This window comes from Lontra canadensis, unplaced genomic scaffold (genome assembly GCF_010015895.1).
Source record: "Lontra canadensis isolate GAN:19392208 unplaced genomic scaffold, GSC_riverotter_1.0 scaffold21, whole genome shotgun sequence".
Lineage (NCBI taxonomy): Eukaryota > Metazoa > Chordata > Mammalia > Carnivora > Mustelidae > Lontra > Lontra canadensis.
Window position 1 is genome coordinate 11,605,343 of NW_022631015.1, and position 23,690 is coordinate 11,629,032.

Genomic DNA, 23,690 nt, shown 5'->3' on the forward strand with positions numbered 1-23,690 from the left:
TGGAAACCGCCTTTGTCAAAAATTTAGCTAACTATATTTGTGTGGTTTTTATCTCTGATTCTCTCCACTCATCTGTTGGTCCCTATATGTCTATCCTTCTGCCAATACCACACTGCTTGGGTCTGAGTTCTTCAATTTTTCTTTTCCTAAACGTCTTTGGCTATTCTAGTTTTTTTTTTCCCTTTGAAATTTTGGAATCAAGTTGTCAATATCTATAAAACGCTTATGAGCTTTTTAATGGAATTGTATTGCATCTGTAGATCAAATTGGGGAAGAAATGCTTTCTTAACAATACTGAAATTTCCAGTCTGTGAATATTAGTATATCTCTTCATTTATTTCCTGTCTTTGGTTTCTTTAACTAGTATTTTGTAGTTTTCAACATACAGGTCCTTTTTTAAATTTATACTTATATTTCATTATTTTAGTGCTATTTTAATTAGTATTGTACCTTTAATTTTGAATTCTAGCTTTCATTGGTGGGTCATAGAATTCTTAAAAGTTTTTTTCTAAGATTTTATTTATTCATCTGAAAGAGCGACAGAGATAGCGAGAGAGAGCAGGAGTAGAGAGGAGAGGGAGAAGCAGGCTCCGCACTGAGCAGGGAGCCTGCCTGGAGACTCTTGACCCCAGATCACAACCTGAGTTGAAGGCAGATGCTTAACCAACTGTACCCTTAATAGATTTTCTATTATCCTTTTAATATCTCTGGATTTATAGTAGTAGTCCACTTTTCTTTCCTAATGCTGGTAATTTGTATCTTTTTTTCTTAGCCAGTATTACTAGATATTTATCAATTTTATTCTTTTTTTTTTTTCAAGGACCCAGCTTTTGGTTTCATTGACTTTCTCTGCTTTTCTTTTGTCGATTTCTTTATTTCCATTCTTATCTCTATTATTTCCTTTCTGCTCCCTGCTTTGGTTTTTGTTTTCTTTTTCTAGTTTCTAAATGTGAAAACTCTGATTATTTATTTAAGGCGTCTCTTCTAATAGAAGCGTTTGATACAGTACATTTCCCAATAAACACTTCTTTAGCTGCCTACCACAGTTTTCATGTTATATTTTAATTTTCGTGTAGCTCAAAGTATTTTTGATCTTTCTTTGATACTTTTTCTTTGACTCAAGGATTATTTAGGAATGTTAGGTAAATCTGGAATATTGGGGGATTTTCAAGTATATCTTCCAGTTATTGGTTTCTTGTTTCATTCTGTTTTCATCCAAAAACATACTCTATATGACTTTCATTACTTAAATTTGTGGAGTTTTCCTTTGTAGCTCTGAATATGATATATATTGGTAAACGTTCCAAGTATACTTACAAGGAAAACATATTCTCTGTTGGGTGGAATGTTCTGTAACTGTCAGCTGGGACAGGTTATTTGATAGCGTTTTTCAGGTCTTCTGTGTTCTTACTGACGTTCTATATTCTGTTTCCATGAATTACTGAGAGTAAAATGTTCTGAAGTCTTCAGCTGTAATTGTGGATTGGTTTATTAATTTTTTCAGTTTTAGCCTCATTTATCTTGAGGCTCTGATTTCATTGCTACACAATTAGGATTATATAATAGTGAGGCTAACTCCATATCATTACATAATGTTCCTGTTCAGTCTTGATAATATTCTTTGTTCTCAAATCTACTTTGTCTACTATTAGTATACTAGTGTTTCCATCTGTAATTTAGTTAATGTCATAAGGTATATCTTTCTCCAAACTTTACTTTCAATCTATTTGTCTTTATATTTAAAATACGTTTCTTGCACACAATATGTATACTTGACACTTGCTTTTTTTAATCCAGTTTAGCAATTTCTCTCCTTTAGTTCACATTAGGCCATTCCTTTTAAAGTCATTTTTCCGTGTAGTAGAATGAAACGTATCATCTTGCCAGCCATTTTTTTATTTTATTTTTTTACTTAATTGAGCATTTTTTATGATTTTGTTTTATCTCTTCCTTGACTTGTTATTCATACCTTGTTATATTATTTACACTTGTTATATTTATCTCCTCCTTGACTTTATTATTTATACCTTTTTGAAAAATTGAGTTGTCTTCCTTCAAATAATGGTACATTACTTCACAGGTAGTGTGAAGACTTTGTAACAGTGTATCACAATTCCTTCTTTCCATCCTTCGTGCTGTAGCTTTCCTCCCTTCTCCATTTACCAATGCTGTAAACACACAGCATACTATGACTGCTGTGGACATTCAGTTGTCTTTTAGAGCAAGCAATTAGAACTTTAGAGTAATAATTTTATCTTTATCCTATTTCTGAAGCTCTTCATTTGTGTGTGTGTGTGTAGATCCACATTCCCATCTAATACTATATTCTCTCTGCCTAAAGAGCTTCCTTTTACATTTATTGTCAAGTAGGTCTGCTGACAGTGAATCCCCTCGGTTTAGGTTTTTCTAAGAAAGTCTGAATTTCTCCTTCATCTTTGAAAATTATTGCCAATGAGCATAGACTTCTGGGTTGAACCATTTTCTTGTTGTCATTGTTACTGTTTTTCATTGGTAGTGTTTCATTTCATTCCTTTTCATAGTTTCCATCTCTCAGCTGAAATTCCCACTAGACATTTCATGTTGTCCACCATTCCCATGAGAGCCTTTAACACATCGCTTATTTTAAATGCTCTGGCACATCTGATGTCTGTATCCCATCCAACTGGTTCTGATTGCTTTTTCTCTTCTGAGTATGGTTTTTTTCCTCCTGCCTTTCTGTATGCCTTGTAATTTTTGTTGAAAGCTAGACATCTTCTGTAAGACAGCAGAAATTGTAAACAGTCTTTTTGCCTCCTAAGGGTTGTGTCCCTCCTGCTGGGCCTTTATGTGGGCATTAGAGTGTCTCTAGTTAGGAATCTGACCCTGTGTGAAAGATCCATTGTAGCTATGGCAACTTTGAGAGCACCAGAGCCTTCAGATTGCTACAGAGATCATTTGTCCTTGGGGTGGTGAGTGGATTATGAGAGCAATGCCTGTTTCAGTCCCAGTTTTAGGTCTTCCCTGTGTACTATGTCTCAGTGAGAGTCACTGTACACATTACTGTTCTTCTCCTGTCCCTCGCCCAGCAGTTTTTGGCTGTTACCTGTCACTTAAAGGTCTTAGCTTGGTATTAAGGGGTGAGGAGGAGGACAGGATGCCACCTGTGTTCTGATTCAGCCTGTCTTCCACATGTACCAGGTTCTTAGGTTTCTGGGCTGTGGCCCTTGTGCTTCCCGACCACTGCCTAAGCTGCTGTGCTAACTCACCTGGTAATCCTTACCCTCTTCAAGGAGTAGAGCTGTGTTTTTTCTCCTATTCCTCTCCTTTCGCCACTGCAGTATGTTTTCACCAGTGTCCTAAGGGCAGTGATGCTTGTGCCCTTCCCTTCACAGGGTAGCATTTTTTCCTAGTGGGAAGGGAGGACGTGGATCCAGGTGGAATATCTTGTCCTTTCTCTATGGCCACCGCTCCTGTCCTCCAGATCTGGATCACAATGGATACTGAGTGCTCTCTTCTGTGAGCACTTGAGTGGGGTTCACAGCATAGAGCCTTCAGGAGAGCATGGTTTCAGAGGAATCACACAATCCTGCCAGACCGTAGTTGGCTCTAACCAACGTGTCAGCTGTTTAGCTGAACTCTTCTGGCCAGTGTCCCATTGCCTCCACCCCAGGTGATGCAGACTTGGTGTCTCCTCTCTTCCTGCAGATGCTGTCTCTGCTTGGAGTTTGGACTCTTTAACTAGGATCTCAGCTTTACGAGGCATATTGAAAAAGTCGGAAATATAAAATTAGGTCTGTTCTCTTTTAAAATAGAGTAATAGTTCTTAAGGTAAAGCAAGTTTCATCCTAGTTAGATTTTGTAGCAGGGCTGACCTCTGATGAAATCAACCTCCCTCTCTAGTCACCTGTTCTCCTAATCATCTGGTGTCTTCTGATTTTCTTCAACTTTCCCCTTTAAGAGGAAAAAAAAAAGTACCTAAAAATGTCTGATTTGGCACTATTGTGGCAAACTCAAAACAAATTGGGAATGACTCTTCAGTTTTAGAATTTCAAACATCAGATAGGATTGCAGAAAGGTATCTGTGAGGCAGGAGGCACGGCAATTATCCAGAAACCACCCATTCCATCTCTAGCATGGGCACCTGGTGGGATTCAGCAAATCAGTGTTATTTTATAGCAAAACAGCAGAACCCCTCAGGCAAAAAGCAAATGAAAATCATGTTTTAAAGTAGCCTACATGCATATGTTTTTGTCCTTGAATGTTTTAATTCTAAAAGTAACATGTACTTGAGATAAACAACTTAAAAATTCTAACCCATTCCATCTTCTTGAAATAATCACCCTCAGATGTTTTGGTGTCCATCCCTTAAGACATTTCTCTAAGAACTTATCTTTGTCATATATAAGGAGTAGTAAAATAAGTTAAGATGCAGACCATTTGTGATATGCAGGAAATAAACCTCTTCAAAATACATGTGTAAAAGCAGATGTTAAAAAGTATGTAAATGAAGAATGTTTCAGAGCTAAGTTGAGTACAATGTGATGTCTTTATTACGGCTCATGACAAAAAATTAGGGTGGATGTTTTGCATTCATCTTTCTCCTATTTTTTAGAAGTTTATTAGCTTTCTAAGAGAAAGCACCTTTAATTTTGTAAGATTTTTGAACAGAGTTTTAAATCCAGTTCCACATGAGCTTATGAGTATTTTGAAACCATTTGAAACAGGACTTTCTTGAATATTCTTTGTTAAACACGGTCCCACATGAGGATATGAAGCTGATATGATGACTTTTAGTTAACGTTCCTCTTCGTGTGAGGAGTTGAATTATCATAATGAAAAAATGATGGGAAAATTTAACACCTCTCTTAGTAAAAAAGAAAATAAAAAGTAGATGTCTTAAATATTAAAGAATATTACTACCCAGAGGATAATGGAAACATATCTAAAATACTATTCACAAATTAATGCAAATATTTAATATAATTATTAAATAAAATTATTTCACTTACAAATACAAATGGCCTCAGGTTTTTGTTGGTTTGTTTTTATTTTAATTTGTCCAATAAACAGGAAATACAAAGTACTAGAGAGAAAGAGCTCAGGAAGAATTGTGTTGAACTCTCAGTTTTTTAAATATCTTTCAGTCTTCTTTAATAGTTAAGGCCTTTATTTCTGATTTTCTTGATACAACTGCCCTTGCCTGTCTACTCTTACTGAGGTCCATTTCACGTTCTACATCCCTAACAAGTGTCCTGGCCATGCCACTCTGTCAGCACCTGCCCTCTCTGATTCCTGGACTGACTCACCTGTTCTTCCCCTCACCACTCTCCTCACCTAACCTGTAGGCTTTTTGTGGGTAGAGCCCTCACTTGTTCTATTCCTCACAGCATTGCTAAGCTTATAATAATAATAATAATAATAATAATAATAACAATAAAAGGGTGCACTTGTCCATATGCAAAACATTCTATAACATAGTCCCTTGGTTGTTTTTATTAGATGAAAAGCCAAGATTTGGTTTCGAGCGGTCTGGGTATGACCTTGAAGAATCAGATGGCCCAGATGAGGATGATAATGAAAATGAAGATGACGATGAAGACAGTCAGGCTGAATCTGTCTTGTCAGCAGCTCCCTCTGTTACAGCCAGCCCACAGCACCTTCCATCTAGAAGTAGCCTCCAGGACTCTGGGAGTGTGGAGGAGGACATCAGGATTGCTGACTGCTTCTCTGGGGTGCACACCGACCCGATGGACGTTCTGCCCAGAGCCTTGCCCACCAAGATGACTGTGCTAAGCACAGTGCAGTCAGACCATAGCAGGAATACAGAGTCCCCGGCAAAGACCAGGCAGCACGGTACAAAAGACGGAGAAGAACCAACGAGTCCTGTAGACTCTTCTCAGTCACCCGACACTGCGCCCAGATCCCCATGTCACCAGATGTCTGTAGACTACCCAGACTCAGAAGTAATTCTGGGAGGTTCTGTGGCTGGAAAGATTATCACTTTAACACAGGTAAATGCTTTGTTGTTGGTTTCCTTTCGTTTAACCTGTTAAATAGGGGGATCCTAATGGCTTGAGAAAATAATGGACTTAAATTATTTACTTCTGGCTAAATCACTTTGTTTAGCCTTAACTTTTTGTTTTATTTAAGGGTAAAGGACATTTATGTCTTTTGGTTCCTTGCTAGGTATTTTAATCAGAGTTCACATATTGTCATCATAAACCTGTAAACGGACCAAATGGATCCTGAAAATCTATTCATTGAAAAAATAATGTATGTGCCCTTAGGAACGTGAACCTTGGGACCTCGTTGTCCCCGTGCTTACCCTGAGTTCTTTTTCCACTGGCATTGATATGATGTATTTACACTAAATTATCCAAACATTTTGCACTTTTCCCCCGTTGGCAAGACAGCTACCAGTTTCTGTGGCAAAGTTGGTGTGACCCAAATAATGTACCAAGAAGTTCACTTTGCTTAAATGATTGAAGTGCCATGACAGCTTTAGAGAGCTACCTGCCAGAAAACCAGCTCCAGGCCAGACACAGGCCTACAGAAACAACCTACATGTGCTCTGAACAAGTCTCTGCTTTTACCCCTGGCGTGGCTCATGAGGAATATTTAAATCTGTGATGCGTATAGTCATCTCCCTGACACTTGTCTTACCTCAAGTATGGATTGACGATGGTCATAGGATGTATTTTGAAACGGGGCAGATTTTGGTTTGGGAGGTAACCCTGGAGAAAAATGCAGACTGTGCAAGCTTGGCTTTCTAGAGACTATTCTAAATTAGTATAGTTTAACTTTATTGCACTAATACTTAAGTCATTTTTTGATATTTAAGTTAGCATATGTGTTAATGTAACTCTGTAGTGTAGATATTATCAAGAAAAAGCTAATATTTAGGTGATAGTCTCTTTCGGGAGGGAGATTGGCAAGATTTGTCCCTTTTTGACTTCCAGATTTGGCCACCTGTGCTCTCATCTTTAGCCTAAAATCACTGACACACCTCGCAGTGCCTGGAAATCTGGTTTTCAGTAGACATTTCGTAAGTTTATGAATGAAGGAACGAAGGAATAAATAAACAACTGCAGATTTTTTTAAATTAATGACAACTGTTTATTTAAAAAATGAGTAATCCTCCAGTTGATTTTCCCTTAGAGTTGACATTCATAGCCAGCTAGTGTCGCAATTTCTCACGAACTCCTGATCTCTAAAATAGGTAGAGCTGGTGGTGCCGTCAATAACAACAACCACAACAGAAGTAGAACAACAGCAGTGTAATTATGGCTATGCCGCAAGGTTAACTTTCCTATAAATGAAACAATATCCAGGAAATTGGATTGAAAACTGCAAAGTAGTATACAAAATGTGTTGCTGTTACTGGTACTCAAAATTAAAGATGTAATAGATTTTTTTTTAGTTGGCAGTTTATTATTTTTTTTTTTAATGAAAACATCCTTTTCAGCAAGCTTGTGATTTTTATACAAATATACATGCTTCCGCCTGGTTAGGAAGAATAGATTTGATACCAGCAGTTTAGCTCGGTGACTGAGAGAGCCGTGCTGTAAAAGGGTTTTGTGTCCTGCCTTTCAGAGCGCAGCGTCTCTAAGACTTCCTCCTCCTGCGGCGGAGCGCTGCCCTCAGACAGCAGCAGGGGTTCCTTCGGGGGCCTTGCCTCAGCCCGACGCTCCAGAACAGAAGCAGCCAGTGACCCTCCAGCCGCCTGCAGGCCTGCCCTCCCCCCAGACTCATCTGTTCAGCCACCTTCCTTTGCATTCTCAGCAGCAGTCCAGGACACCCTATAATATGGTTCCAGTCGGGGGGATCCACGTGGTACCTGCCGGCCTCACGTACTCCACGTTTGTACCCATCCAAGCTGGGCCAATGCAGCTGACGATCCCAGCCGTCAATGTCATTCACAGGACTGTGGGCGCTCCCGGGGACTCGGCCACGGAGGCCTCGGGCACCACCCACGCCGCGGGAGTGGCCGAATTAAGCGGCGTCGTGCCATGTATCCCCATTGGCCAAATCCGAGTGCCGGGCCTGCCGAACCTCAGCACCCCGGGCCTGCAGCCGCTGCCGTCCCTGAGCATGGAGACCGTCAACATCTTGGGCCTCACCAACACGAACGTGGCCCCTCAAGTGCACCCGCCGGGGCTCGCCCTCAACGCCGTGGGGCTGCAGGTTCTGACCGCAAACCCTTCCTCGCAAAGCAGCCCCAGCCCCCAAGCGCACATTCCAGGCCTCCAGATCTTGAACATCGCGCTGCCTACCTTAATCCCCTCGGTCGGGCAAGTGGCCGCCGTGGACACGCCGGGCGCCCCCGAAATGCCGCCCACCCACAGCAGAGCGCGGGAGGCGCCGCCCAAGCCCGCCCCGGCAGCCGGCGCCCATCAAGGCGGCGGGACCACGTCTCCTCAGGGGTCTCCTCAGGTCCAGCGGGCAAATGCAAAAAAAGTTCCAGACCCCTCTGCCCCCACAAGAGACCCGGCCAGGCCCGATGGCTTGGGTAAAGCAGACACAGGGAAGGCCGCCTCCGTGAATCATGTGAAGCCCCAGCCCGAGCTCGCGCCAGTGCAGGGCAAAGGGGCCTGTGCCGCCGAGCCTCCAACACAGGTGCGTCCCGAAGCCTTCCCGGAGCCCCCCTGCCGGCCCACCCTCTCTCCGGACAGAGCGGCGCCCAGGCCCGCAGCACCGCCCCGGAGGCAGGCCGCCGCCCAGTTCAGCGACGTGAGTAGTGATGACGATGAGGACAGGCTTGTGATAGCGACCTAGGGGCTCTTTATTGGGGGTGGGGGGGGCGGGTTGGTTTGGTTTGTTTTTTTGGTGGTTTTTTTTTTTTTATAACACTTAAAGGTTTCTTTGAAAACCCTCCTTTCCTTAAAGCACATTTTTCTGACATAAACTCATGACTAATCTTTGTGCAATCATGAACTTTTGACCAATAATTGTTGTTTTGTGTCCGCTCCAGCCATTTTTGTACATGTTGTATAGACACTTGTGCCTTTTAGGAGTTTATGTTTAGAAGCTGTACAGATTGTTGAATATCTATATACATAAGATATATATTATATATGTATATGAAAACCAGGTAGTTATTTGTGTTTAGAAAAAAGAAAAAAACCTGTCAAATAAATCAAATGATTAAATTATATGTTGCATTGTTAAATATAAATTTTTATGGCTGTGGGGCAGAGTTTCTGTGTATAAATTAGTATGTAAACTCCATATTTATTGTATTCATATTAGTCTTTGAAAATGGGTTTGTCCTTCTTGTGTAAGACAGTAACTTTACACTTCAGACAGATTTTCTGTGTCATGAAATGTTTCAGTAAAATATTGTTTACTGACTTTACCATTGCTTAAGTTGTGCCTTCTTTATATACCCATGATCAGTAATCTGTATTCAGAAAAGAACCATCGGTCACATTCTTTCCACTCACACCCACCCGTATTTTGGAGAAACGTGTGAAACTCGGGGAAGCCCATATGACTGAGAGGCTTACATTACTTATTTTTGAGAACTCATTTTATAGGTATTAACTTCTAAAAGATTCAGTACTCATAAACACCTGCACATAGATACAGCATACAGTCTGGAATGTGCAAAGTTCCTAAATGCGGTTGTAACAATTTCTGGTAAACATAAAATAACTTAAAAACAATTGGATGGGAGGGCCTGGGTGACTCAGTGGGTTAAGCCTCTGCCTTCGGCTCAGGTCACGATCTCACGGTCCTGGGATCGAGCCCCACATCGGGCTCTCTGCTCAGCAGGAAACCTGCTTCCCCCTCTCTCTCTGCCTGCTGCTCTGCCTACTTGTGAACACTCTCTCTCAAATAAATAAATAAAATCTTTAAAAAAAAAAAAAAAAAAAAACAATTGGATGAGGCCCGTGAACCCGGTCTCTCAGGCTCCGCCCCCAGGTCTGTTCATTACCCACTGGCTCTTTCCCTCATAGGAAGTCCTATTGATGATGCTCAGAGAGCTCTCTGGCCAAACGCACAATGCAGAGGGTCCAAAATTGACAGAACCAAACTCAGACTTAAAAATTACTCATGTGACTCTCTTTAGAAATGATTATTTCCTGCCCTGTAAGGCTTAACTACCCCTACTTGTTCAGAAAACATTCACAGTTCCCATTGCAGTGATTTGCACTATTACTTAAGCATTACACATGCTAGATTGTGAGAAAGTGTTTTAATATTGAAATTGAATATGTAGCATATAATTAAGGCAATGTATTCAGATTTTTTAAAGCACTCCTTCATGGGGATATCAAAGGTACAAAGCTGGTGAGATGACAGACTATTGGGGGAAGTACTGAAGACCTGCTGTTGGCCAGTCCCTGCTTTCTGTGACTTTGGGAAAGGCATCTGCCATCTTAGCCTGCATGCCCTGAGCCTAAATTATGGTCTCTAGAATGCAGTCTAGCCCCAGCAGGCTTAGATGGGTCTGTGATGCTTTTGATGCATGTTTGAATTTTTATTTACACTTACTGACAGATTAACAATTATCAAAAATACAAAAAAAATTTTTTTTCCAAGATAAATTGGAAAAGAATTCTAGAAACTTATTTATAAGAATTGCATTGCTCTGTCAATATAGTTGTTGAAAATGAGGTCCATTATCTGTCAGATTTCTCAAAATTAATCTTTTAACTTTATGTCATGCTTTCTATTATACTTTCTATTGCACTTTGCCTAACATTTTAAAGCAGTATAGCAAACATTTTCATTCTAGAATCATATTTTAGGTATGTACAACTTCTCTAAACTCAAAGTAATGCTCAGAATTTGGGAATTGGTTTTTTGTTGTTGTTCTTTTTTGTTTTTGTTTTTGTTTTAGTTTGTATGGATAGAATTTTCTTAATTTGAAAAATTTTCTACATTTAACCAAATACCAAATGTTCTGATGTATTTGGATGCTCCCTTGGGAATTTCATAATGCTGTAATACCTCTTAAGGTTCTTTTGTAGTCTTGACTTTTCAAGATTCATTAAATTATACACATACCTTTAATATTAGTTACTTTAATACTTCAAGATGACATTCAAATAGTTTGCTAACATTTGAAATACGCAGCTAAGTGAGAAACCCAAGTCTGGGCCATTATATTTTGAAATAGTCACATAAACAAAATACTAGGGAATAATTCTGAACACTTTCTGCAAAGTCATTTTTTCCCACAGAGCACTGTTATTCTTTTATTTTTTCGGTGTTCCAAGATTCATTGTTCATACACCACACGAGCACTGTTATTCTTAAATATAAGTGACTTCCAAATAATGCAATCCAGAGAGCTGGTGAGCCTACATCTGACTTTTATTCTCTTGTACTGAAAGACCCAGGTCACTAGAAAACTAGAGCACAATGACCATAGCAAACCCCTGTGATAAGTTCTTAGCCAAACAGGTGAAAAGCATAATGTGATACAATTTCAGTATCTCCTTGTAGGAACCCACTGCAGTGTCATTCTCAGAAGTGTTGAAAATAGCTAAGGAACCAAAAGTCTGGTTGGTACCTGGCTGGCTAAGTCAGTAGGGTGTGCAACTCTGATCTCGGCGTCTCAAGTTCAAGCCCCATATTGGATGTAGAGATTACTTTAAAAAAATTAATAAAGCTTATCTAATAAAACTTCTGAAGAAAAAAAAGGTCATCTTTCTAGTTTTTAAAGGTTGGTATATCTGTTTTATGAAAATGTGTGGCGTTAACCTAAGTTAGTGGCCTTCAAGTAACCTATTTTCATTCCCCAAACTTTAGGCTACAATGGTACTTGATTTTTTCAGAATGATAATTAACTGATAATATTTCTAAATAACACTCTTATTTGTTAATCTCTTATCTAAATTTTAAATGATAGGACTTAACAAGGCTTATGGAGCGGTTCATTATTTTTGTTGGAAGACTGTCAAGGTATTTCTTGATGCATATATCAAAATATAACATCAGTGCTCTTCTTTACTTTTCTATTAAGCTTATGTTTTGAGATCATGTGTAAGCAACACCAAAAAGTGACTTCCATTAAAGTAATTTTGTCTCAAAACTACCTATAAATTCTAAGCATGGGATATTAAATCTAAGACAAGAATCTTCTTCCAAACTGTTTTCCCATAACTTTGAGTTAACTATTTAATATTTCAGTGAAGATATATATGGTATTATGTATGATACAAAAGTTTATATATAGTATTTTATAGTATTTATAGTATTTTAATGACCCTGACTCTCTGCCATGATTACAAAAAAGAACAAATTTAAAGCAAAAAATGGTAAAATATTTTTCTCTACACGTTTTAGAATCTGAAAGTCATGAGGCTATTCTTACCTATGTCGGGGTCATCTAGAACCTTGCATATATAAGGTTCTGTGGAAGGAACTGCAGACATCAGAGTTAAAGCAGAGATATAACCTACTGGAGGATGTTTCCTGTCCCCTGAACCAGGCTCAGGCCTGAAGCAGACTCAGGCACCCCAAATCCAACATTTATTTTAAGTACCAACCAACTCCAATACAATGCAAGGTACAAAAGAAATTAGAAGGCACACTTTCTACCCCAAAGGAGCATGCCTGCCTAAGACTTTGGCCATATAAACTAGAGAATAATACTAGAGCACACACGTCTTAGAAACCACAGACTATTAAACATTTTGAGAGGTAAGTTATTATCTTAAGTAATTAAAGAACGATTTGCGTATGTTGGGGACTGCTGTATTTTGAAGGAGGAGTTGGATTCGGGACTTTCGAATAGAGATAACGCTAAGCAGTAGAACAGAAATAGCTGAGATGACTATGTTACTTAAAAAAAACTATGCCTGGGTGGGGGATGCCTCGGTGTCTTAGTCCACTGAGCATCAGATTCTTGGTTTCAGCTCATGTCATGATCTCAAGGTCATGAGATGGAGCCCCACATCAGGCTCCAGACTTAGGGTGAAGTTGGCTAAAGTTTTTCCTTCTCCTGCCCCTACACACACTCGAACTCTCTCTCTCATAAATAAATAAAATCTTTAAAAAAAATAATGTGCCTGGCAAGCCATCTAAGTGGAAGAGAAGATTCACAAGGGCTTTCAACAAATATTTATTTAGTACCAATAATATAGAGATCACTTGGGAGTTCCAAATTTAATGCAATTAGGTGTCCACCCTCTAGGTGCTTAAGTTCTGGTAGAAGAGTAAGTGTAAGACACAGTATCTCAAGAGGCATAAGAGCGGAACAGTAGTTCCCCTTTATTGGTGGTTTCGCTTTCTGTGGTTACAGTTGCCTGCGGTCAACCTTGGCCAAGGCAGGTGTCTCCCCGGCCCCTCCTCAGCAGGCATGTAGTAGCCTAACACTTCGCCACAGTGCCTGTGTCACTCCTCCCACATCATCTCAACACACATCGTCACGGGAAGGGTGAATATGCCACAGTAAGTTATTTTAAGAGAAAAGAGACCACATTCAAGTAACTTCTACTATAGTACATTATAATTGTTCTAAGTTAAGAGTTACTATTGGGGCACCTGAGTGGCTCAGTCAGGTAAGCATCTGTCTTTGGCTCAGAACAGGATCCCCGGGTCCTGGGATCAAGCCCCACGTTGTGCTCCCTGCTCAGAGGAGAGTCTGTTTCTCCCTCTCCTGCTGCTGCTCCCCCTCCCCTTGCTTGTGCCCTCTTTTTCCTCTCTCTATCTCTCTCAGATAAATAAAATCTTTTTTAAAAAGCTACTGTTGATCTTTTATGGTGCCTCATTTATACATTAAATTTTATCATAGATATCTATGTATTGGAAAAAAACAGCAAATAGATGGTTTGGTACTATCTGTGGTTTCACGCATCCACTGTTTTGGGGGGAGGGTCTTGGAACATATCCCCAAAGATAAGGAGGCTACTGGACAACCGGGAATAGTAGTGCAACTAAGGGGCAGCTGCTGGTGAAATTGATCAGGGAATGCTGTATGAAGCATGTGACATTTAAGCTTGGCATTGAAGGAACTTCACTGAGCAGAAGCAATAGAAGGGAAGGACATTATGGACAGAGGACGTGGAGGGCAACCAGTATTTATCCCTGCTATGTGTTGTTGATAATCTCAGACCAAGGCAAGGGTGATCTTCCCACTTTATAGACAAGCAGGCTGCCTCTCTCGTTGTTTTGAATCTTCATTGCTGCGGCAGGAGCCGGTATTTGAATGTAGATTGCATGACAACAGTGTTGCACAGAAGCAAAGGTGCAGGAATCAGGAAGAAGGATCAAGATGAAGGGAGCAGACAATGTTTTAGTGGTTTAGCAAGCACCCGACATAGCCATGGTGATACTGTGGGAACAGGGACAGAATTGAAGATGATTAAAAGTGTGTGGGCTGGGGCGCCTGGGAGGCTCCGTGGGTTAAGCGTCTGCCTTTGGCTCAGGTCATGATCCCAGGGTCCTGGGATTGAGCCCAACATCAGGCTCCCTGCTCAGCAGGGAGTCTGCTTCTCCCTCTCCCTCTGCTGCTCCCCCTGCTTATGCTCTCCCTCTGTGTGTCAAATAAATAAATAAAAACCTTAAAAAAAAAAAAAGTGTGGGCTCCTCACGTGAAGGGGGCACTCATGGGCTCAGAGTCATTCATGCGAGGAAAGAAGTGTCATTTCTTTAATGGGAGAATAATTTAGGGGAGGAGCTGGCAATAACAACCCAGAGAAGTGAGGAGGAAAAGGAAATAATGCAGGGAGCATGGAAAGCAGAAACACTTGATCCATTACCGAGCTGGCCACAGTATTTCTTCTTAATTGGTGGACTCCATAAAATTACAGGAGACATTTACTGACCATGCAAACAGATGAAGATCAGTGTGCAAGAAGATTGGACCAGCTGGAAAGATGGGCTGGATCTAAGACACAACAGGGAAAATTAAACTGTACTAAAAATGGAGCAGTTTCATTTATACAAAGCTCAATATGTACTATTCTTATCCATCCCCCCCAAAAAAGCATTTTCTTGGGGATATTAGAAATACATTAGTTAGACCCACATACAAAAATCACCATGCTCTGTTGTCTCATGGACTGAACGCCACCTGAGTATTCTGCGACTTCTGGACCCCAGGCTTGAGCAATATAGAGACAAATGAGCACATTTTGAGGCCATCAGGCTCTGGAGGCCAAGCCTTGGGAAGGGCCTTGGTGAGAGGACCGCAGGCAGGAGCACATGGACAGTTCATCATGATGGGGAAGAAAGCACTCCAGGAGAGTCACAACAGCAGAAATAATACAGAGGGATCGTAATGAATAATAATAATAATAAAGAAAGAATAACCATAAAGTTATCTTTCCAGTAGGGGAGAGAGAGTTTGGGGATTATGAAAAAAAGAGAAGACCATTGTGATGGAAATGCCAGGTCTCCATTAACTTTTGTGTAAAACCAGGATTAGTTAGCCTCACAGCCAGCAGCCAGTGGGAATTCATGGCTCTCAAACTAAAACTCACATTTGCATAATAACCAGACATAGAAGAATATATCTTCAGGGAAGACTGCAATATTAAAAATTCTACTGTTTCACCAATCCTTTAAGATCTATCCGCGACTAGCCCGGGGAGGGCCTGCCGAACCGTTCTCCCCTCCACTTTCTTCTGAAGCGAGTTCTACAAGAACACCACTTCCGAGCGCTTGGGTGCTGGGGACGGTGTCTGCTCTGGGAATGGGCAGTTGCAGCTGAGAAGAACCCCAGAAACCAGGACCAGTGGCCCCAGCCACATTCTCATAGCAGGGAGAAGGACCAGGCAGGTGTATTTCTCAGAGTCATGAATCACGTTTTGCTTATTTTGTAGTTGGGCCGTTTTTTAATTAAAAAGTCCCCGTGACCTAGAACAAGAGTGTTCTCATCCCTGTGCTTCTTTCCCTGAGAAGTTAGGGCTGTCTCGTTCCAATAATGCCTGAGGTTTCATTGGAAATGAAGGCTATATCCCAACACGCGGACGCACTATCCTTTGGCGGCTCTGGCTTTTTTGGTAGGTGTGGCGCTGCACACTGGGGCGAATGATGGAAGAAAGGTAAGCTTTCCGTTTTATTTCCTCATCACCCAAACCACGTGCCATGCCGAAAAGATGTAGCTGACTTAGGTTATTGGGATGAAATTCCAAATTAAAGTTGAACATTCCCTGGCTTAAAAGGATATGGGAAATTCATTTTCAGAATTAGGTAAATTTTCTTACTTAAACTAATAAGGTATCTGTACAGACAAAAGTTTTGAGATCATCGATGGATTCAATGGAGTATTTTATGAACAAGTCTTATACATAATGTCTATTTTATGAACAAGTCTTATAGATAACCTTATATATAATGCAGTATTTCTAATTTTGATAATTACGACAATTGTTATATGATGTTATTCCCATTTTATGGCTGAGAATATTGCCTAAGGGTAACAAAGTAGTGAGGCTGGGATTGAAAAGTAGGTCTTTTTTTTTCCCCCACTATACCATATTGCTTTTCAGTAATGATTTACAGTAATTGGGTTGTATTGTATTCATTTCTAGGTGAAAGTCTACTTAGTATTCATAAAACATCCCATTTAAATTTCCCACTGAAATGAGTACATCCAGTGTCATGCATATTTGTATAGATATTAGATTTTATAACCTTTCTCTATGCCCTTTCTCATAATTGATATAACAGGAATCATAAAAATATTTAGTGAAGAAATATTTAATTTAAATAGCAGGAGATAAAATAGCAATGCAAAGTGACAATCCCAATCAAGCATAAAACGTGTAAATTTCCAAAGTGTATTAGGTTTCAATTATTAGTCACTATTCAGAAAAATGTATTTGTTACATATCTTATAGTGGTAAAAGCCAAATGACGGGAGAGTTGAACATTGGTTCACATTGTTTCGGATGTACATTTGGATTGAACAGAGCATAACATTATATCATAAAATCTCTGACTCTGATCCTTTCAGAAATATTTTCAAAAAGAAATAGAGCAATTTTCTTTTACTTTTGATAGAGAAGAAGATTTTTTAAACGTGTTTCTCCTGCAAGAGGCAACATCAAATTGTACTTTTTAAAATGTCTTAAGTTATACTATTTAAATATAATGCAAAGAAAGCAAAGATCGGAATTTAGAAGGAAATGAAGATATTAATAAATTCTTTTTACAGAACAAGTAAGAGAGGGGAAAAAAAAATTGATCTCCTTAGCAAATGACTCCGTATCTCAGAATAAACCAGTAGAAGTAACTATATAGAATTAATTCTTATTTTCTTCCAGAACTCACTTTTGGAATCTGGGTTATAGTAGTGAATAATTAGATACCTTTCATAATGCCCACGTATTTGCGGGTTTTATAAATATAAAGCCCAATAGATATTTGTTATGTAGTTGGTTTTGCTGGAGACAAGACATCTTTCATTCATTCGTTTGCAGTTATTTGAAAGAGAGTATGTTTAGTTATTTACCTATGAATGTTGCCAAATGGGATCTAAGGAAACCATGTTAAGTGAAAGACAACAGGACTTTACATTCCTGGAGGTCAATCATGGAAAGAAAAGCCAGCTTTGAGATCAGTCAATTAGCCAGGCATGCTTAGTTTGCTTTGCTAATAGCAAGGCTTAGTTTTGCCCAGTCAGGTCAAATGTTAAGACTCATTCTGATTCAGCAATCGTGTCCTTTGATACCTTTGAATTTAGTTTTTTTGGAACATCTTTATACATCCTTTATACATTGAGACATTTTCTGTTACTTCCACACTCATATACACTAATAGTTCTCCAGTAGTAGTGTAAGATTTCATGCTGAGTCTGCTCATTTATAACCAACCACGTATCATCATCATCGTAATTATGGTAAGATCCAGTCTTCGTTGAAAGTATATTAACTATTCTGATAAAATAACTCCCACCATTTCAGTCTCCCAGGGGTTGCCGCCTTTTGAAATCCTAATGTTGCTGATAAGAAACTGAATTTCAGAAAATAATGTACGAGGAGAAAAATAATTTTTATGACTCACCTTTTTCAAAATGAATCTCAGATCCCGATCACTAACGACTTCATTTTGTGAATGACCGTGAAGTGAAATGCTTAATAAAAGATATTTTTCTTTGTCTTGGCCTCTGTTGGAAATAGTTGTAAAATGTTTAGTACATGGTACATCAATCCTTTTTGACGCCTGAGCAACCCTGAACGCCTTCAGGTCAATGCTCTGAAGGTTCTTTAAATAGGAGATAAAGATCAGAACTGACACAGGGACCCCAGGGGCCTATCCTGGAAAATGTTTTGTTTGTTTTGTTTTGTAACTAAACAAATTCCTGTGAACTCTTTGTTGTCATTTTTCCGAAATCCTTCAAAAAAGAGAGGGATTTGGAAGACAAAACAGTGTCAAAACAATTTAAAACTTCTTCTATAGGTAGAGTCCTATATTCTTTTGAATTTCAGCTGAAATAGAGAAAATATTTTGTGACAGACTTTCATTATTGTCTCTTAGAAGCACTGAAAGCTTTCATGGCTACTGTTTTACCATTGCCACTGAAGTAACTTCCTCTCCAGCTGGTAGAATGCGGGCTGAATGGGTTTGTAAATGATTTGTAATATAAAGTGACCGATTAGTAAGACTTGTGCATTTCATTACAATTTTGTCCAGAGTTAGGGGCCACCTAGATCGGTGGGCTGGAGAATGAGCCTTCATTTAATCTTGGCTTATTTCAGTGGCCAGTGATTACTTTGCTAATTGCTGTGACTCATCTCACAAATTTATGATCAAACAGAATAGGAACAAGAAAGAAGGGATGCACAAAAAATACCTCAAGCTTCATAAGCCACACATTGCAACAAATGATTAGCATAGATAGTGTATGTTCTATAGTTTATCAAATCAAAACATCAGCTTCAGTCTTAGTTCTTTTAAGTATTACATGTAGAGACAAGTAACATAGTACATGTGGAAACAAGGAAATGTTAAGAACAGATTGCTTAGGGGTGCCTGGGTGGCTCAGTTTGTCAAGCGTCACACTCTTGATTTGGGCTCGGGTCATCAACTCAGGGTCATGAGATCGAGCCCCATTGAAGGGCTCTACACTCAATAAGGAGTCTGCTTGAGATTCTTTCTCTCTTCTCTCCCTCTGACCCTCCACCCACTCAAGCTCTCTCTCAATAAATAAATAAAGCTTTTAAAAAAGGTGGGGGGGGTGTGCCTGGGTGGCTCAGTGGGTTAAAGCCTCTGCCTTGGGCTCAGGTCATGATACCGGAGTCCTGGGATCGAGCCCCACATTGGACTCTCTGCTCAGTGGGGAGCCTGCTTCCCCCTCTCTCTCTGCCTGCCTCTCTGCCTACTTGTGATCTCTGTCTGTCAAATGAATAAATAAAATCTTAAAAAAAAAAAGAACCAACTGCTTAAATTCAATTCCCAAGTTGACACTTTACCAGCTAACTATTAAATTATTTATTTTCTTTTCCCCAATTTTCTCATCTATCCTTTAGGGCAAAAGTAAGTACCCTCATGCTTATTATAATAATAATTATATATATTATATATATAATATATATATAATAATGCTTATTCCATCATTATTCACAATAGCTAAGATATAGCAACAACCTAGGTTTCCATCAAAGGAAGAATGAATAAAGAAAATGTGATATTTATATATAATTATTTTTATATATGTAATGGAGCCATGGGAAAGGAAATATTGCCATTTAACAACAGGAGTGGACCTTGAGGACATTCCGCTAAGTGAGTTTAAGTCAGACAGAAAAAGATAAATACTGTATGATCTTACTTATATGTGGAATCCAAAAATGCAGAGCTCGAAGAAACAGAAAGCAGAATGATGTTTACCAGGGACTGGGGCTGGGGGATTGGGTAGATGTTGTTTAAGGATATGAACTTGCAACTAGTAGGTGAGTATGTCCTGGGGACCTAATAATGCACAGCACAGTGATTATGATTAACAATACTGTGCTATAAACTTCAGAGTTGCTGAGAGACTAGATCTTAATCGTTCTTACCACAAAAAGAGAAATGCTAATTCTGTGACGTGGTAGAAGTGTTAGAGTGTTAGTTAATGTTACAAGGACAATCACATCGCAATTTACAAATGCTTCAACTCAAGCCTTTGTACACCTTAAACTGACACAATGTTATATGTCAATTATATCTGGAAATATAATTATTTATTATAATACTTTATATTTATTTATTATATTAAAAATGTAGGAAGTATACCCCTGAAAGGGCTATTGGAAGTTTAAGCGGACAGTGTGTAAAGAAATTAACAATTTCTCATGCCTAGAAACATTTGAATAAATGTTAGCACTGATTATGAGAGTTTTCAAGTGATTTTGAATGCTTTGCAAAAAGACAAATCTCAACAGTCATCCAGCAAATACTCATTAAGCACCTACTGTGTACAAAACGATGTCGGATCTTCATCTATGCTAAAACCCACTTGCACCCTTTTTTAAACTGCTGTGCTGTGTTTAAAATGTTTCTAATGTTTTTGCTTTGCAGGAAAACCAGACAAGGCAGAAGTAAAATGAATCAACCAAACTGGTTATTTCTAGTAGCTTACGTGAACTCTTCTAACTATACGTTCAAAAAAGTGAAGACATTCCTGTACATTGTCAAGAAGATGGGCTGTCCACTGGCAAAAAAAAAAAAAAAAAAAAGTGGGGGGGTGGGGGAGATGTGTGTGCTATTTGCAGCTGATGAGCGTGCCGCTAAGGGAAAGGTACTCATTTCCCAGGTTGTCCATGCTTGCTTTTCTTCTTGGTAGAATCTAGCAGGAAGTGGGGGCAGAGAATTTTCCTCAAGGAAGATTCCAGCCAGGTTGGCCATGGAGCCCAGGCCTGCCCAGAGACCAGTGTTATAGAACAATTAAACTCCAGGATCTGGGAGGAGCCCAAACCCCACAGAATCAGGCTAGTGCCTCTTAGCATCTCTGCTGTGTTTGTATTGGGGCTGCCTTCACTGCCTGCAACTTCAAGGTTATGCCCAACTGGGACAGGAGGCTATCCAAATTAGATTGTTAAGGAGTGATCGGAAACAATTGATCTGTCAGAGAGCTATGTGGTTTGATTCTAGATCACTTTATTATTTTAAATCTTGGGTGTGTTTTTAAGAATCACCGAATTTTAGATGTAAAAAGTGAGCTTGAGGCAACTCCTCCAATCTTCCCATTCAGAAAATGAGGAAAATGATGTCCAAAGAAGGTAAATACTCTATACTTTATTTTTTTTTAAGCAGGCTTCACACCCAGTGTGGGGCCCAATGGGGAGACTGAACTCACGACCTTGAGATCAAGACCAAAGCTGAGATCAAGAATCAGAAGCTTAACCAACTGAGGCACCCAGGCGTCCCCCATCCCTACGATTTTTTTTTTAATACTCTACATTATTTAAGAAAGATACAAAGTGGTCACATTGACACTAGTTACGTGCAGGCTCCCAAGAAGACAGTGCCTGAGATTATTTCCTTCCTCTACTATTTACAAGCTTTCTAAATTTAGGAAGGTCATTGACACTCCTTGTACCTTAATTTCCTGATCCAAAAAATGGGGATGATAATAATACCAAAACTCAGAAATCAGCAGGAAGATCAAATGACATCTCATTAGGGTATTTGTTAAAGAGCCTGACTTGCCTACTATAAGCATTGAAAGTTACCTCAATATTATTTTTACAATATACCTATTGGTATTATTTTAGGGAAGTCAAAGTTAGAAAGGAACCAAAAGACAATAGCTGACAACCAAGCATCCCTTTATGCTCTGAAATTTTCATTCTTGACCTCTAATGAACTGGCTAAATGATAAGGAGGGTATTTATATATTTAGGGTTGTTTTTGTTTTCCATTTGTCGGTCTCCCAAGTCCATATTCAAAGTACCGAAGAGGATTAGATTATAAAAGTTATGCTTGGAATGTTCAATGTTTTTAAAGAAGTTGATTATTTTACAAACAATGTTTGAAAGAATTTAATTTGTTGAGCTTGTGTTTTGATGACTGAACTCGAAATGCTTAAGATGGCATTTTAAAGTATAATTATAAAAATGGAAATTATGAATTTACTAGGAAAAAATATGAGGTACTATATTCATGACATTGTGGCAAGAGAGGGCTTTTAGATAAGGAACTAAAAACAAAAATCAGGAAGGGTCATAAATTCAAGTTCATCAAAATGCAAAACTTTGGTTCAATGTAAAAAACATCAAAACAATAAAAAAGACAACTCAGCTGGAGAAGGGATTTAGTTTATACATCTAACAGAGGATATTCACCTAAAACATATTTAAAATATTTTACAAACCAGTAAGAAAAAAATCAAAAGCCCCAAAAGGAAAATTTCCAAAAGGTAAGAATAAGAAATTCATAGAAAAAATACAAATGACCAAGAAATATATTACAAATGTTCATGTTCAACAGAAATGAGAAAAGTGGAAATTAAAATGAGATTTTTTTTTTTTTTTTTACTAGATAGGCAAGTAATAAAAACCTAATCACTTAAGTGTGAGCAGGGCTGTGGAAGGAGCAGTGTTTTTAGACACAGCTGGTAGAGGACTGAGTTGATACAGCCATTGGGAAGAACAATTCAGCAATATTCATTAGAACCAGAAATACAAGCTATGTCCCTCCCCATTTCTCCATATCAATCTTCAGTATGAAGGAACACATAGAGGAATACTCGCCAAAGGAACTTGAGCAAAAACATTGTGTGATTTGGGGGTTTTTGGTTTTTTTGTTTGCTATATTGAAAAATTATTAAAAAAAAAACACCTAAGTATCCTTACATAGAGTGATGCCTTCATCAACCAGAACGTATCCTTTCTCTGGAATACTCAGCATGATTGAAACGGAAAGCATTAAATAGAAGCATAGATCTCCAAGACCTATTTTGTGATACAAATAACCGGTTACAGGAAAATTCATGTAATAGGTACAATCTATATAAAAAATATAAAAAGATATAACCAAACGGCGTACAGAGGTTTAGAGCCTTATGTCTTTACATAAAAGTATAGAAAAGGCATGGAAGGATGACACATAGAAGTCATAGCACAGGACATCACCGAAGAAGACCTTGGGATCATGGCAAGGGTATTTGGGAGTGGGCATTCATTGGGTGTAATGGACCCAGCCAATATATAGACAGGGACAGAAATGTCAGCTTTATGACAGATAAAGGCTATCATGGAGCAGATGGCTTAGGACCACACCCATCGGGCTTTCTCCTCTACCCTCTCACCACATTTACCCCCTGCATATCCCCTCTCCCCTCCAGTCTAGTCCACAAGAAGGGGAGTATAGTCCTACATAACCTCATAATGGTCAGAGACAGAGAGGGGAGTGAAGAGACTGCTCCTCAGTCTCAGAATCTTTTAATAGCATGGGCTCCATTTTGCTTAAAAATGTAGACCAGTGCTGCCTCACCATTTAGGTAAGAGGTTTCTCCTTCCAATGCTCTGGAGGAGTGAGTTTGAAAGTGTGGGACAGCAAGGTCAAGATTGCTCTCAATGTTACTGTTACTATTGTTCCACCCTGTTGATGAGTGTTTCCCCCATCAGCGGGTTGCTAACAAGCAATGTTTCAAGGCTTTAAAAAGAGGAAACCTACTCTTGCAACACGAGTAAACAAAACCAAAATTCGAATAGAAATTTACAAAAGCTCTTAGCCTTTTCTTAGAACAGTGGTCACTTACAAGTAATGTTTTAATACTTCCAAGGAAAATGTATTTATGTCAAAGTCCTGTAAGAGAATAAAAT

At 39.1% G+C, this 23,690-nt stretch overlaps 1 protein-coding gene across 5 annotated transcripts in view; it reads left to right on the forward strand.

Moving 5' to 3' along the window:
• HIVEP1 (HIVEP zinc finger 1) overlaps positions 1 to 9,334 on the forward strand; it is a 140,898-nt gene extending 131,564 nt beyond the window's left edge. For all 5 annotated transcript variants that reach the window (XM_032861570.1, XM_032861568.1, XM_032861573.1 and 2 more), the window contains 2 exons: positions 5,479 to 5,990; positions 7,573 to 9,334. In XM_032861570.1, coding sequence (XP_032717461.1) covers positions 5,479 to 5,990; positions 7,573 to 8,754 — 1,694 coding nt within the window. In that variant the 3' untranslated portion in view covers positions 8,755 to 9,334. The remainder of the gene's footprint in view (positions 1 to 5,478; positions 5,991 to 7,572) is intronic.
• The last annotated feature ends 14,356 nt before the right edge of the window (positions 9,335 to 23,690 follow it).